At 51.0% G+C, this 15982-nt stretch overlaps 1 protein-coding gene across 1 annotated transcript in view; it reads left to right on the top strand.

The window, feature by feature from the left end:
- Window positions 1-2336: 2336 nt before the first annotated feature.
- The window catches only part of KCNJ3 (potassium inwardly rectifying channel subfamily J member 3), a 30797-nt gene continuing 17151 nt past the window's right edge, over window positions 2337-15982 (top strand). The window contains exons 1-2 of the mRNA XM_048953336.1: window positions 2337-3109; window positions 6133-6349. Coding sequence (XP_048809293.1) covers window positions 2432-3109; window positions 6133-6349 — 895 coding nt within the window. The 5' untranslated portion in view covers window positions 2337-2431. The remainder of the gene's footprint in view (window positions 3110-6132; window positions 6350-15982) is intronic.

Genomic DNA, 15982 nt, shown 5'->3' with positions numbered 1-15982 from the left:
CACAGGTGAGGACGCTGCTCTGGCCGGTGGTGAACTGGGAGCAGATCCCAGAGCTGCACCACCTACTCTGGGTGCTGGGCCCAGTCCTGGCTGTGGGATGGGATGGGTGCTGTGCCCACAGCTGGGTGCTGTGCTGGCTCCAGGTAGGGCTGTGGCCCCCCCTACTCCCTGTGCAATGCTCCCCAGCCCTGCTGCGGTGATTTATGGCTGTGATTTACACTCGTTTTATTGGAAAATGTGAGTTTGCTAATAGCACCGATGGGAAATGTAAAGATCATTTGAATGCCTGTCTTCAGCTAACAACCATTTATTGTCTGTAGAAAAGGATGTTTGCTGCATTTCTGCTGTAACTGTTTATCTGAAATGAAGATTGATTTCGTTTTCTGAGCACACCGCTGGACTTCTGTAATTGGCTGCCTCTACCATGCTTAGCTTGTGTGCACTATGGGTCAGTGCTGTGCCCTTTGCATTACTGAACTGCATTTCACAGAATCACAGAATGGCCTGGGTTACAAAGGCCCACAGTGCTCACCCAGTTCCAACCCCCTGCTGTGTGCAGGTCGCCAACCAGCAGCCCAGGCTGCCCAGAGCCACATCCAGCCTGGCCTTGAATGCCTGGAGGGATGGGGCATCCACAGCCTCCTTGGGTAACCTGTTCCAGTGCCTCACCACCCTGTGTGTGAAAAACTTCCTCCTAATATCCAACCTAAACCTCTCCTGTCTCAGTTTAAAACCATTCCCCCTTGTTCTATCACTATTCAAATCCATCTGGTCCTGAAAGCAAACAAGCAACAAATGTAGACAGAATCAGAAATGGAGCCGTGCTGCCTGCTGGTTCCACGCAGCTCAGGGCTGATGTGCCACATCTGTGACGTGCTGGCACAGCTCCTCACTTCCATTCACAACACGTTAAGCCACGGGAGAGCAAAGGGACAAAAGGTTGGGGCAGAAATGTAAATGCTAGGGCACATAGTCGGGAGAGATTTTCAAGAAGGGAAGCCGTAGAGCTGGTTTGAACTTTGGGATGTCTCTCTCAGCTTTGTGCTTCCTTAGCTGCCTTTATCCCCTGATTTGAGCTTGTATTTGCTTATGAACCAATCTGATGATTCACGGTGGAATTTTCTGTTCTGCAACCTAAGAACATTTAGGAACTCGATTTGAATTTGAATTGGAAACCCCCACATGGGTTTCCTGAGTGGCTTTGCATCCCAATGAGTGTTTGCTTCTGCTGCCAGCATCACTGTTTGTATCAGCAGCACACCTAATTGCTGAGAAATAATCCGTTTGTGGTTTGGATGGGAAAAGGGTTCTGGGCTTTTCCTAACGGCATCACTGCTGGGATCTGGGCTCGGTTGGGAAGCTGGGTATGGCACCGTGTGGTGCAGAGGGAATGAGAGCTCGAGGCAGTTCCATGGTGCCTTGACCTTCTCCTACAGTTGCAGCGGCACTGTGGAGCTCCTGGCGGCACCGAGCAGGGCCGTGGATCCTAGGGCAGCCTGCTCGTCTCCGGCAGCACTCCCATGCTGAAGGACATTGCTGAGCGTCTGTCATTCTCTTCCCCACTCACATTGTTTCCTTACCTCATCGCATGCGACAGGAGACAGATGTTCTCAGTCTGCGAGTCTCTCCAGGAGCAAGAAGAATTGGGGGAATTGAAATGCAGCAATTAGGAGAAAATAAGTCCCTTTGCACTGACGTGGCTCCTGCAGCCGCAGCGTTGGGGTTAATGATGTAACCAGCGATAGGACGGGAGGTGACCGCCTCACCTTGTGCCGGGGAGGGTAGGGCTGGGTTTAGGAGGCAGTTATCCAACGAGCAGTCAGACGCTGGGAAGGGGAAGGGAAGGGGAAGCGAAGGGGAAATGAAGTTTGCGTAAGCTGTCGTAAAGCTCTAATGAAATCCCCGAAATGTCCCCCGCACCCAGACGTGATTGGAAATGTGACTGGAAGTTCTATTTTTGCTCCCTGTTTGAAAACGTGCGATGTGTGGTGGTGCGATGTTCCTTCCGACGCGTCCCCCCCGCAGTGCGCTCCGGGTACCGCCTCTGCCCCCGGGCTCGGGCACGGAGAGAAGGTCAGCGCGGCCACCGCACATCGGGTCTCTCCCGGCCGCATCGCTCAGCGTGCCTTATTGCCGGCAGCTCGAGCGCACAGCGGCTGCGAGCTCCCCATCCCTCCCGCTAGCTTTGCACCTTTCGGCGTCCCGGAGCGCAACCCGGGGCTCCGCGGGGCACTGCGGAGGAGGAGGCGGGGAGGATGCTCTGATGGGCGGTGCTGGGAGAGGCGGTACCCGCACTGCCCGGGGCCGCCCCGCACCGCCTCTGCCGGCGGCTCCGCGTGGGTGGCGGCCGCGCAAAGCGGTGCCTCCGCGCCCGCAGAGCGGCGGCGCCGGGGCGCGGTGCGGTGCGGTGCCGCGCGGAGCGGAGCGGAGCATGTCGGCGCTGAGGAGGAAGCTGGGCGATGAGTACCAGGTGGTGAGCACCTCGGCCAGCGGAGGGGGGCTGCCTCCGCCCCGGGCGGCCCCGCGGGGGAAGCGGCAGCGCTTCGTGGATAAGAACGGACGGTGCAACGTGCAGCACGGGAACCTGGGCGGTGAGACCAGCCGGTACCTGTCCGACCTTTTCACCACGCTGGTGGACCTCAAGTGGCGCTGGAACCTCTTCATCTTCGTTCTCACGTACACCGTGGCCTGGCTCTTCATGGCCTCCATGTGGTGGGTGATCGCCTACATGCGGGGCGATCTGAACAAGGCTCACGACGACAGCTACACTCCCTGCGTGGCCAACGTCTACAACTTCCCCTCCGCCTTCCTCTTCTTCATCGAGACCGAGGCCACCATCGGCTACGGCTACCGCTACATCACGGACAAATGCCCCGAGGGCATCATCCTCTTCCTCTTCCAGTCCATCCTGGGCTCCATCGTGGACGCCTTCCTCATCGGCTGCATGTTCATCAAGATGTCCCAGCCCAAGAAGAGGGCTGAGACCCTGATGTTCAGCGAGCACGCGGCCATCTCCATGCGGGACGGCAAGCTCACCCTCATGTTCCGCGTGGGGAACCTCCGCAACAGCCATATGGTCTCGGCGCAGATCCGCTGCAAGCTGCTCAAGGTAAGGCACTGCCATAGAGTAGAGCTACAGGACAGGGTGGGCTGGAAGGGACCTCAGACATCATAGGATCACAGAATGGTTGGCTTGTAAGGGACCTCGCAGCCCCGACCCCAGCACTGCCGTGGGCTGGCTGCCCCCAGCTCAGGCTGCCCAGCGCCCATCCACGGCCTTGGGTACCTCCAGGGATGGGGCACCACAGCTCTGGGCACTGCCACGGCCTCACCACCTCTGGGTGAAGGATTTCTTCCTGAGGCATCATCCCCGTATGTTTACATTCCACACTGTTTAGCATGTAAATGTCTATGGGTACTAGATTCTTTCTCTGAGTGGTAACGGCTTCTTAGCTGGAATTGCTTGGTGTGTATTTTCAAAGGGACCTGTTTGCCTTTCTGACACATTTCTGTGCTCTTGGAGGCTCCAGCTAGAGAGAACTTCATTTCTGTGGTGCATGAACTTCACAGACAGCTGAATGTCAGGGTTAGATGTGCAAAAGCCATGCTAATAGCCCTGCACATCTAAGGAAAAATAAGCATGAGGCATTACCAAAGGAAAATTGAATATCTATTTGAGACTCATTATTATGGTTTTATATATAGATGAGCTGAAATAAATGTGCAGTGGGTGGAAGGGGATGGATGGCTCAGGTGATGTTTGGCACACACAGAGCATCCTGCACATTTCCCAGCTGTGGGGGACGTGGTGCTGGGTGTTCTGGGGGCCCCGCTCTGAGGCAGCCCCCTTTGCCTGTGAGGGATGCTCTCATTCCATCTGCTGCACCCAGCCCCAGCGATATGCAGCTGCCTTTTGCTTGGAGGCATCAGAAGGTGCAGTGCTTTCACCCCAGTGGGTATTGCTGGTGGGGTTCCGTGGGCAGCATTGCCGCTGCTTGCACCAAGCAGGGCCCCCACTGCATCCCAAATAACGGGGCTGGGGTGGTGCTGGGGATGCTCTGAGCGGATACATCCAGTCTTGGTCCTTTCTTTCTGAGCAGTCGGCTGGGGCTGGGGCTCTCTTGTGCTGATGTGAGTGAGCCCCAATCGTTGGCTCATGTTGGAAGTTGGATGGTGGCACAATGTGCACTGAGCCCCGGGAGCAGCCCCGGTTCTTAGAGCACACTGCAGTGACCACCATGCCCTGCACATGGAATAAGCTGTGTTCATATGGCTTTGGAGAGGCTGAGAGGGTCCTTTCTGTCACAGATGTAAAAAAAAAAACCAACAAAACAGCTCTGTTTATGTCCAAATGGAACAATTCCAATGGAATTTTGTAAGTTGGTGCTTACCGCTTGGTGTGGCTCCATGCAATCTGCACAACTTTGAAGCTGCCTCCACAGAAGTCCTGCTCTGTGATAATGCTGGAAGGACCCGAGAGCAGAAGGCTTTGCTGCTGTTTTTTGTTTCTTTGTTTGTTCGTTTTTCTTCTGAAAGTGAAAGGTGCCACAGTGGCTTTTCAGACAAAGTGATGCTCGTTGCCTGGGGACAGGAGCTGTGCTGTGAAAGTGCTCCTCTGGGAGTCCTGTCCATGGGCACCGCAGTGTGCGCCCAGTGGAGAGCAGTGCAGAGCGGTGCCTGCTTGCTGCTGCCCTGCTGCTTCCCACGTTGTCCTGCTGGGAGATGCTATGGACAGTTGGAAAGCCTGAGAATTGCTTGGCTGTTATTTTTTTCTCCCTGCTAAGAAGACGGTGTGGGGAAACAAGCAAGCTGTAATGGAAATGCTAGCAGAGAATCACTGCAAAGCGTCGCTCGTGGCGGAGCTCCTTTTGCAGAATGGATCTCCGTGGTTGTGAAGAGCTGAGGGGAATGCTGGCAGTGCTGTGCTTTGGTGCCCATGTGACGCTGGGTCAGAACAGTCCCCCAAGGTCTTTTTTCTCCACAAGTGTATTGAGCAGAACAGCAAAATGGTGCGTGATGGGGGTGGTTATGCCCTGAGCTCAATCCTGCCTGGCGCTCCCCGAGCAGCTGTGACAGTGCCTGGGATGGGTTTCCTGAGGCCTTAGAGGAGCTGCATTAGAGGCACAGCAATTTGCCTGTTTTTAACCTTTTCCCCATCATTTTCTTCCTCTGTCAGCACATCAAATTGGATACATTTCCTTTTCCAGTGTCCTTAAAGCACCGCATTCTCTTTAACACCCATTTTTACTGATTCTCTCTGGGTTAGGATGCCTGTAGTATGGCATCGTCTCTTTGCAGTCAGCACCTCAACCTTCACCACCTCCTGTCCTCGGGTTCCTGCCCTGCACCCACATTTTGGGCAGCTCCCTGGCATCCTGCTGGGACCGTGCCATTCCTCTCCCTGTCTGTGCGCCGTGCTGGCTGCCTTGCCCAGCTTCTGCCTTGTGGCTGAAAAGCAGCAGGCTTCTCAGGAGGGAAGGAGCCTTTGGCCGTGGGGCAGATGTTTGTGCAGCTGTGCTGTGTGTGTTCCTTGGCTCTGTGCTGAAGCTGTGGTGCTGGGCAGGGCGATGTGGGTGCAATGGGTCGCAGCGCTCACATGCACGGATGAAAGCCCAATTCTCAGCTGGAACTGCGGGGCACTGGGAGACATCATTGTTTCGCTGGGGTTACATCTTGTGATCCAGCCACGTTCTGTGAATATTGTAAAAATAGAAACCAAATCCCAGCGAGGCGCTTAATCCCTTTCTGTTCCGCTCTCTCCCTTTTCCTGCAGCCTCTCTGCAGCTCCCACCCGGCCATGGGGCTCCATGGGGCACGCTGTGGGCAATGGTGGAAATGCATTTCAGGCAGCACTGGAACGCTATTTTGGGGCTCTACGTATGGCAAACACATATTCATAAAGCTTTCCTTAAACCCAAATAGAGACTAATGGGAAACTGTAATAAAAATAATGACTGGGAAGGGGTGTAACGTTCTGTTCCTTCCTATTCACAGCGCCGCGAGGAGGAATAAAGAGTGAGAAGTAAAGCGGGAGGGAGCCCTCGCTATGGTCTGGGGGTGCTGTGTGAGCCCACGATTTGGGGCTTGGGGCCTTCCTCCCACCCTGACCCCTGTCCCTCTGCTCTCCCCCAGTCCCGCCAGACACCCGAGGGTGAGTTCCTGCCGCTGGACCAGCTGGAGCTGGACGTGGGCTTCAGCACAGGTGCCGACCAGCTCTTCCTCGTCTCGCCGCTCACCATCTGCCACGTCATCGATGCCAAGAGCCCCTTCTACGACCTGTCCCAGCGCAGCATGCAGACGGAGCAGTTTGAGATCGTCGTCATCCTGGAGGGCATCGTGGAAACCACGGGTGAGTGGTGGAGCAGATGCTCCGCTGTGCAGATGGCACCCTGCAGGGCTTGCTGCTGCTCAGGCTGCCTGCTGAAGGCCATGCATGATTCAAATGTGAATATTTCCAGACGGCCAAAGTCTTATTTTCATTGAAAGTAAAAATAATTCAGTGATTTTTCTTTTTTTTTTTTTGGAAATGTACTTATTACATTCAAAGTGAAAATACTCGACTGATTTTTTTTTTGGAAATGTATTTGTTACCAAAGCAATGCTCTGTGTGAGGTGGCAAAATCCCTGTTTCCTTTCTCAGTGTCGCTGGCTTGTGCTCGGGTAGGATTTCCTGGAGGACAAAACACGACACCATTAGATCCTGCAGCATTGCCCGTGGTGTGGTTGAGTATCCTCTGACATCACCCCATGGTACAGTTGGGTGTCCTGCAGCATTGCTCAGTGGTACGGTTGGGTGTCCTGTGGCATCACCCCATGGTACAGTTGGGTGTTTTCTGGCATCACCCATTGGTATGGCTGAGTGTCCTGCAGCATTGCTTGGTGGTATGGCTGGGTGTCCTACAGCACCACCTGGGCACTGGAGCTGTGGTCAGGCTGGGCCTTGGAGCTGCTGCCATTCCCTGCTTTACTTTCTGCTCTCTGGCTTCATCACAAAGATGCTTAGTGGGGATATTCTGAATGTCTTTACCATTTTTCCAGCATTTCTGTGCTGCACAGCTTTGCTCACAAGGGTGGCAATCCCACAGAAAGTCGGGCTGCAGCATTTCAGCAACATCAGCCTTCAGCACCAACGAGGCCGTAGCAGCAGCTAAGAATCCTTGCTGCTTTTCAAGAAAACTGCTGTGCATTGCTCAGCTGCCTGGTGTTGGGGCTGCCAGGCTGATGCTGCCCAGGGGGCTCCAGGGCTGTTCAGCAGGATGGTTTCAAAATCCTACTGCCCAGAGAAAAGGGATTTTGTAAATAGCCCATCAGAATTTGGAACAGGAAGTCGTGTGTTGCTATACTCCACAGACGTTTTATTTTTCAATGTAGACATACACAGAACAAGAAAAACAGGAGGTATTTTCTGGATTTATAAAGCCGAACTCATGTAAGCTTGCAAATGTTGTGACCTAGTTTTGTGAGATGAGATGAATATTGGGTAACATTGAGCACAGTGAGTTCTATCTCGATGAAACGTGGAGGGATGAAAGGGTTTTAAAGAATCTTTAATATTGTGAGTAGAGGAGGAAGGCCCTGTGGGGCGGTCTGGTGATATCAGGCACACAGCAGAGGGTTGAAATGCCTTCTGCTGGTGTGGAAAGAGCGGTGGAACGGAGGGGCCAGAAATAACTCACAGTTGTTCAGAAGCTGGGCTCCTATTTTTGGTTCTGTGTACAAATGTTGACTGCTTTTCAGTTTGCCTGGGAGAATGAGAAATGTGAAAAGTTGCTTCTTTTTGCCATTAATTCAGATTGCATCTGTGCAATCCACTGCAGTGCCCACTGCGTGGTGTTTGGTTGGATCACATTCCTTGCTTTGCTGGAATTATGGTTGGCTTTAATGGTGAGGAGACCTTATAGGTGGTCTGCTGTGTCCCCTTCCAGTGGTGGTTTCCTTCCCCATCCCAGGATCAGGAGGTGCTGAGCTGAATGCAGAGCTGCCCTCTTGGCAGCCCTGAGTGCTCCCTTGGAGGCAGTCACTCCCTGCCCTTCTATCACCTCCTGCAGGGAAACCATCACCCTTATTCCACATCATTCATTTTTAAACAATATGAAATTGGATTTTAAAACCCAAAAGACTGCATTTGCGCTGTGAGAATGGGGGAATTTGAGTCACTTTGCAGTGTTGGTGGCTGGTTGGGTGTCCGGTGGCCGATGGCAGCACCCATTGCTGTGCATTGTAGGGCTGCATATTTATAGAAGAAGCTTTGGTAATCATCATCTCTTCAGCTTCTGGAGTTTAAGGGGAGATCCAGTGCCTTCTGCCCATGCTCCTGCTTTGTTTTCCAAGTAAATTATTTTCTGTGTGCCCATAAAGTGCTGCAGAGCTGTGCTCAGACCCACAGCATCCCTTGCGGTTCACAGGGCGCTGCGTTTTCAGAGATCTGCTGGTGCCAAAGCCAAGAGAGGGGCAGCCAGCAAATCAGAGAGAAGAACAAAAGTATGTTTCCTGCGATGCTCTTAGTGCTGCTCCTGTTTGCATTGCCATTGCAGGAGCTGCCTTGGGTCTGAAGCAGAGTGAGGCAAAGTGAGCGTGATGAAAGAGAATCATAGACTTGTAAAATCATAAAATGGTTAGGCTGGAAGGGACCTCAAGGATGATGAAGTTCCAACCCCCCGCCACATGCAGGGCCACCAACCTCCCCATTTCACAGCAGCCCAGGCTGCCCAGGGCCCCATCCAACCTGGCCTTGAACACCTCCAGGAATGGACAGGGCATCACAGCCTCTCTGGGCAGCTGTTCCAGCACCTCACCACTCTCATAGCAAAGAACTTCCCCCTGACATCCAACCTCAATCTGCCCTCCTTCAACTTGAAACCATTTCCCCTTGCCCTGCTGTTATCTCCCCTTTCAAAGAGCAGAGCCAACTCAGGGTTTGGGGCTTGGCTCCATGGCACCATCAGGGCTCCCCGCCTGCTTTGAGACCCTCCAGCATTTGACTCTCCTACAAATCACAGGTTTGAATTACAAGGTTTTGTTGATGTTTGTCTTTGGCTTTGTTTTCTGCTTCAAGCTTCTGATGAGCAGCGTTACCCAGGGGTTGGGGAAGTGGTAAATATGTACAATAAATGTTGTGCTGAGTGTCAGCAGGGACAGAACAGTCTCTGGGAGAAGTGAGCTACGTTCCCTAAGCGGGCGGTTCTTGCTCACGAGCCCCACTTGGCTGATTAAAATCACCATTTCCGATGCCTTCTCTCATTAAATCATGTAAAAGTGATTTCTCATAGATGCCTCCCAACTTGATTAAATTATTTCGCTGCCTCGTCGCTGACATTTTAATTTCTGGGAATATAAACATTGCTTTACGCTTTCCATACCCTCCTTAATTACAGCTTCGGGTTGTTTAGATACCAACACGTGGTGCATTTTTGGGGCTTTCTGAGTGTTGCTGTGGTGGAGGAGGAGGGGGGATGTGGGGCCGGGCTCCTTCTGTGCCCACCCCATGGCTGAGCCCCGGGGGCTGCACAGGGACACCCAGGGATGCTCGGGATGTTCTCCAGGCTCTGTTTATTTCGGGTTTTTGGAGCGTTGGCTACGATGGAGGAGCCTCACAGCTGAAGTGCTCAAATGGCTTTTCAGCATTCAAAGACGGTTATGATTCACGAGGGTAATTGCTAATCATTTTGGATTATTTTTGATATATCACCAACCCCTCCATTATTATGATAGCATGTAATTTGGGAGAGCGCTCGGAGCGTTTATTTTCACAGCCCATTGTCCCGGTTTCACGCTGTTGTGATGGAGCATCCCAGCCCCACTGCCAGCACTGGGACTGCCCAACTTGCAGGTGGAGCTGGAGAGGCTGGGAACCCCCCCAGCCCTCTGTCTGCCTTTGGAGCACAGAGGCCTCCAAACTGCTGCCATTGCTGGATGAGGAGCTGGTAGTATGAGCCTGAAATAGGCATGAAACCAGCAGGGATGTGCATCGCTGTGTCCTCAGAACACATGAAATGTTATTTTGAAAACCTCTTAACACCGTTTTTCCGATGAAAGAAATCAAACAGCCTGCCAGGTTCTTTAATTGAACGAGCAGAAAGTGGGAATCAAAGGCACTTTCCACTGACTTTAACTTTTAGAAGCACGAATAGCGTGAATGGCGGAGATGCGGTCTCCGTGGAAAGGTTTATCTCAGGAGCAGCCACTTGTGAATGATTGCAGAACTGAAGCGACTCGAGGGAACCAAGAGCTGCAATATGAAGCTTTGTGTTTGGGTAATAGGTTTGGGTGATTTCTAGAGCTACTTAAAACACTGTTCCCATGTGTGGTTCTCAAGGTCGCAGAGGTGTAAGGAAACCACCGCCTGCATTGAGCAAAGTTGGAGGTGGAGTGAAAAATGTATTTGTTCTCTGTTTTCCTTTTATCGTGCCATTTATATCTTGTGTTGGCTTGGGAGGGGATGGGATGCAAGGGGGAAACATACTGTGGGCAGAAGGCAGGAGGGATAAAACTGCTCAGGTGCTCTGGACAATCCCAACCCAGTGCTGGGGTACAGCAGGCACTCGAATGTCGTGATATGATTCTGTGGTTGGGGCAGTTCAGCACATCTTTTTCCAGTGCTGGCATCACGTAGAGGCTGCTTGGGGAAAGCACAGCAGGTGCTGTGTGCCTCCTGCTCACAGCACAACCCCCAAAGCTCCCAGCTTCACTGCCTGAAGCCTCCACGGCTCTTCCCTTTTCTTCCTTAGATGTCTTCTGAGATGCAGAAGAGACAAATGGTAGTCGTTCTAATCTGGAGTTCTGCAGATGCTTTGCTTTCATCGTATATAATCTAAACAAGCGGTGATTCATCAAAAGTCACGTCTTTGTAAGGATACTTGTTTGCACTGCATCAAACTGAAATGAACAAAGTGTGAGTGTTTTACAGCCCCTGCAAGGCTGTTGCTGACGTATGGCTGCTAGGATGATCTCCAGCCATCAGTGGTGTTGCATGAAACACTTGGAGATGTGCTCAGTGCATGCATCACATTGTCTGTTGTAGGTGGAGATACTGGTGGGAAAATACGTGGCTGAAATCTGGAATTTGTTTTGTTATAGGGGCAAAAATCAGTCGAGTAGGACAAGTAATGTGAGGTGCATTTCTCCCTTCCTAAGTGCAGTCTGAGCTCGCCCCAGCTGGGCTCCTGGGTGCCATTTTGGGGTGCGCTCACAGCGAGGAAGGGAAGGAGGAATGGTCCTTGGGGACAAGGGAGGATGGCAAGCAGGTGAAATGAAATTAAAAATATTAATTGTCATTAGGGCAAAGAATTGTCTGCTGAGTGTGTTTCTTGCTGCTCCGCATTGTATGAATTGCTGACTTCCATGCCATCACCGCTCTCGGGATGCTCAGTCTGTGGCATCTGTCCTTCCTCACCACTCAGGGTGCTGGGGGCCATCCTGCCCCATCACAGAAACGATATAAAACATAAACCTAACTGAAGATCTTCAGCTAAATGTCGTTCCTTGGATAGCAGAGCAGCTCTGTGTTTTAGTGTGCACCCTGTGACGGCTGGGCTGGGCCCATATGTGGCATGCCAAGCTGGCATATGGAAGCCACGTGGATGCTTTACGTGGTTTCCCAGCACGTATCCCATCTCCTGGGCTGCAGCCTGTCACAGTAGCACGGTGTTGAGTGTGCTGAGGCCCTGCAGTGGCTCTGTGCCCTATTGGAGCACATATGGATCTCAGTGCGGTTTCATATTTGCAAGGGCAACTTGATTAAAGAGACGGGGACAATTTAATTCATAGGGCTCAGGGAACATCATGAGCAAAGTCGGTGCTTCAGACTGGGGCTGAGGTCACTTTCTGCACGCTGCTGAATATTTTAATGTTGTTGTGAGCTATTTACTTACATTTTTAGATACTCCCTAGGGGACACATTCGAGTGCCGGGTGATTCTTCGCTGTAGTTTAAGTATCATTAAGTGTGTTTTCACCTTTAGACCTGGAGGAAGAAACAGATTAAAGCAGGCAAGGCGAGCTTCCTGCTCTGCACAGATGTATTTGCAGCCCTCCCGAAATGGGCCTTCACGCTTGACTGAGAGCAGAGCCCTTTGGTGATAGTTAAAACTTAGCAAGCATTATGTTCTTTGCATTTATAAACACCCATGTGGCCTCTTGATTTGCAGTGCAATTTAGCTGGGAGGGAGGAGAGATGGAGCATGGTGTATCTGGTGCTGGAGCTGCATCCTTTGCTGCAGGTCTTCTCCAACCTTACTGATTCTGTGATTCCCTGCAGGTGTCTGAGGCCATGGATGGGGCCCTGTGCAACCTGAGCTAATGGGGGTCAGCCAGCTCATGGCAGGAGTGGGGCTGGGGGGACTTTGGGGTCCCTTCTAACCCAACCATTCCATGGTTCTGTGGTCTTTAAGACTCCTCCCAACCCAACCATTCCGTGGCTCTATGGCTGTGGGACTGCCTATGACAGCATCCTCAGGAGGTTCCTCACTCACTGGCATGATGGGTGCAGCTGGGGCCCCTCTGCAGCTCACCCAGCAGTAACAGCACACTGCAGGACCACCCTGGGTCCTGCACCCCTGCACTCAGGGGGGGACCTGCCTGAGTTCCAGCACTGCATTTCCAGAATGCCTCAGATGGCCTTTGCTGTGCAATTATTGTAATAACTGAGTAGCAGTGCCTGATGTACTTTTTCTGAAAGAGGCTGTGTTGGCACATAACCCAGACTTCGCCATTAGCTGTTTTGTCTCTTTTTTTCTCTTGGAGGTTATGAACCGATGGTGCTGATGGGCATCAGCAGGGAGCAGGTGGCAATGGCAGAACTGAGTGCATTCTGAGCTTGCCAGTGATGGGCAAACTGCTGTGAGTGGGTTGGATTTCTAACTAAAAATGGGTTGTGTTATCTGGGTGTGTCATCAGAGAGCAGAGGCTGAGGATGCTGTGGGTCCTGGAACAGCTTCCTGCTCCAACAGCATTATTTACCACAGGTTCATGGACCTTGGTTTTTTTTCTTACCTATTAACTGCCTGGAGATCTGCACCACAGTACTCCCATTAGTTAAAGAAAACACAAAATGTATTGCATAGCAAACTCAACCTGTCTGTTTTGAACCCATTTGGTGTGGTGTGTGCCTTCTGGCTGCTTCAGATGGAGCTTTCCAGTTCGCTGGCTTCTAAGACTGGGTTTTTTCACACCTGCTCGTTGTTCATTTGAAAACAAACAGCATTCGATGTGGTGGAGATGGGTTGGGGCTGGATGTGATGATCTTAGAGCTCTTTTCCAACCAAGAACATCCATGATTCTGTGAAATAGTCACACTTTGTGGATGAGGCATTCATGGCACACGGCTGCATGTTCTCTGACTTGTCTCGACAGCTTTGTTGGTAGCACAGAGGGTAAATGCAGCAGAAGAGGTAGAATTCACATTGCTAAAATAATGCTTTCTTGTTTGACCCGATTCCCATCTCCTGTCACATACAACTTGTCAAAGAGCTTCTCAGTTGCCCAAGAGTTGATCCCTAAATACTCCTCCAAGAGGCTCCCTATCACAAAGGTAGATTCACTGTATTTCAGTGGGAAGGCCTTTAGGAACTCCCAGGTTTTAGGGCTCAGCCTCAGAATTTCCAGAAGGTTTCCAGTTTTTGGAAAAACTTGCCTGATGTGCAGTGGTTACTTTTGTAGTGACTGCCTTGATTGCAGTTTGATTATCAGCATCCGCAGCGTTTTGATAGGATTTATTGTTTATGATCACTTTTAAACAAATTACAAATGTCAGCTTTTGTTTTACTGCACAGCTTATGCAGCAAATCACACAGCAGCTCCTCGTGGCCCTTTCCAGCTGCCAAGAGGTGGCTTATATTGAAAAACCATTGATTTTTCAGAGATATGCTGTGTGCCAAGGCAAGGCATGACCGTAGGGGCAGAATAAGTGATCACAGCACTGTGACTGCTGCTGTGCTTACAGCACTGATTGGAATCACAGAATTGCAGGGGTTGGGAGGGACCTCAAGAAGTCAAGTCCAACCCCCAATGGACACAGTAGCCAAGTGACCAGTGTGTGCTTGGGAGCCTGCTCTGATTTCTGCAGCTAGGTAAGGGTGCTGGGAGACTTGCTATTTCCCATCTGCCTACGATGTGGAAGTAAAATATCCAGGAGTTCATCTGGGTGTTAAGAGTTTCTGCATGTTGAAACACACTTCTTCACCATCCCAGCCGTACGGATGGAGCCAGGAGCACTGGTGGCCATTGGATATTGGGAGAAGGTTCTTCACTGAGAGGGTGGTCAGGCATTGGAACAGTGGCAGTGGTGATGGCACCAAGTGTGCCACAATTCAAGATGCATTTGGACAATGATCCCAGACATATGGTCTGTTTTTGGGTGGGTCTGCGTGGAGCTTGGACTTGAGCTCAGTGATCCCTTTAGGTCTCTTTCATCTTGGGACATTCCATGAATCAGCACCAGAATACTGCAAAAAACAGAAAATTCAACACGTTGGGATTTTTTTTCTCTTGCACATTGTTAGGGGATGTGCTTATTTCCGTGCATTTCGTATCAACCCTGACCAATGTTGTTGTCTCAAACTCCTCTACCAGTTCAGCACTTTGAAGCCTTGGGATTAGTGCTGCCTACAATGAGTGCCTGGACTTAATGCTTGACTTAAAAGCTTGGGCACCTGTAGTAGCAATGCTAATTCATGACTTGAAACAATGATTGAGCACCTGGTGGGAAGGCAGGGCCAACCCAAGGGAGCTCAGGTGCATGCATTGTACTTGTTTGTCAGTACCCACCCCTTCCCAGATCTCATTTAAGGGTTGGCAGTGGAGATGAGGGTATCTTGTTGGAGATTCCTGCATTCCTGAGGCCTTCTGAAGGTAAGCAGCTTCTTTCAGTTGTTTCTGCCCCCACAGCTGCTTCATTTGGACTTGTTCTCATTTGCTGAAGTGAAAAGCTTTGCCACCCTACTATTATCACTGTACTTTCCATTGCATTATAGCATTACAGCACTGAGCAACCGGACATGTTAATAGTGTTCTGCTTATCTGGGAGTGCCACAGCAGTGTAAATACACAATGCATTGCAGAGGTCTTGGCATTGTTGGCATGCAGGGGTTTATTGAATGCTTTTGACCAAAATACAGCATAGAGTTGTCCTGGGAAAGGCGAAATCAGTCTGTGCCTACAGAAAGAATCCTAATGCCACCTGGAAGTGCTGTTTCTGGGATATCTGTGGGATCTCACTGCTGCTCAGGTGCCCGTCACATCAGGAGTGGTCCTTTTTTTATCTGGGTTAGTTTCACTAGGGAGTGGTAGCACAGAGAAGCAGAGGTAAATGAAGCAAAACAAAGTGGCCTCCTCAAGCAGCAATTTTTCTAACAAGATTTTCTCAGCTCCTTGTTATGATATTGATCTGTGTCTGTGGCCTGATAACTCAGGATGAAGCTGAGAGCTCCTATCCCCTGAGTAAATAATGAAGGACATGGCGTGACTAATTGTCCATGATTAAGGACATGTGTCCCCACCATGTCAGTTTGCTCCACAGTGTGCTCTGCTCTGTGACTCTTCTGTCGATTGCTGTTTGCCATTTCATGGCTCTGCATTGCGAAGCAGCTTCTCTATCAGAGAAATGACGCTTTGCTCCCTTCTGTGTTGTTTTCGGTGTTGAGTAGCTGTGGGTTTCTGGCTGATTTTGGCTTCCAGAGGGTTTCTGAGACCAGAATAACTAGAAGTTGGAACAACTTTAAAGTTAAAATTACAACCACGGAGTACAGAGAAGCGCAGGGGTAATAAAGATGATGCCTGGACAGAGCTGTGAATCAATGCTATCCTTGTTCCAGTGCTGGATTGGGTTGCCTTTAAGCACAGAGAGCTGCAGACTCATTTTCCTTTTCCATCGACCAGTCGGGCTCTGTCTGCTGCTAATCCCTGTGCCACTTGCACTTCTCAACTGTAATTTTACTTTCCGCATTAAAAAACCACATTTCTGCCCAGCTTGTAACCACATCCAAAGT

This window comes from Lagopus muta, chromosome 8 (genome assembly GCF_023343835.1).
Source record: "Lagopus muta isolate bLagMut1 chromosome 8, bLagMut1 primary, whole genome shotgun sequence".
Classification (NCBI taxonomy): domain Eukaryota; kingdom Metazoa; phylum Chordata; class Aves; order Galliformes; family Phasianidae; genus Lagopus; species Lagopus muta.
Note: the sequence above shows the minus strand (reverse complement) of the source record. Positions and strands in the feature narration are given on the sequence as shown.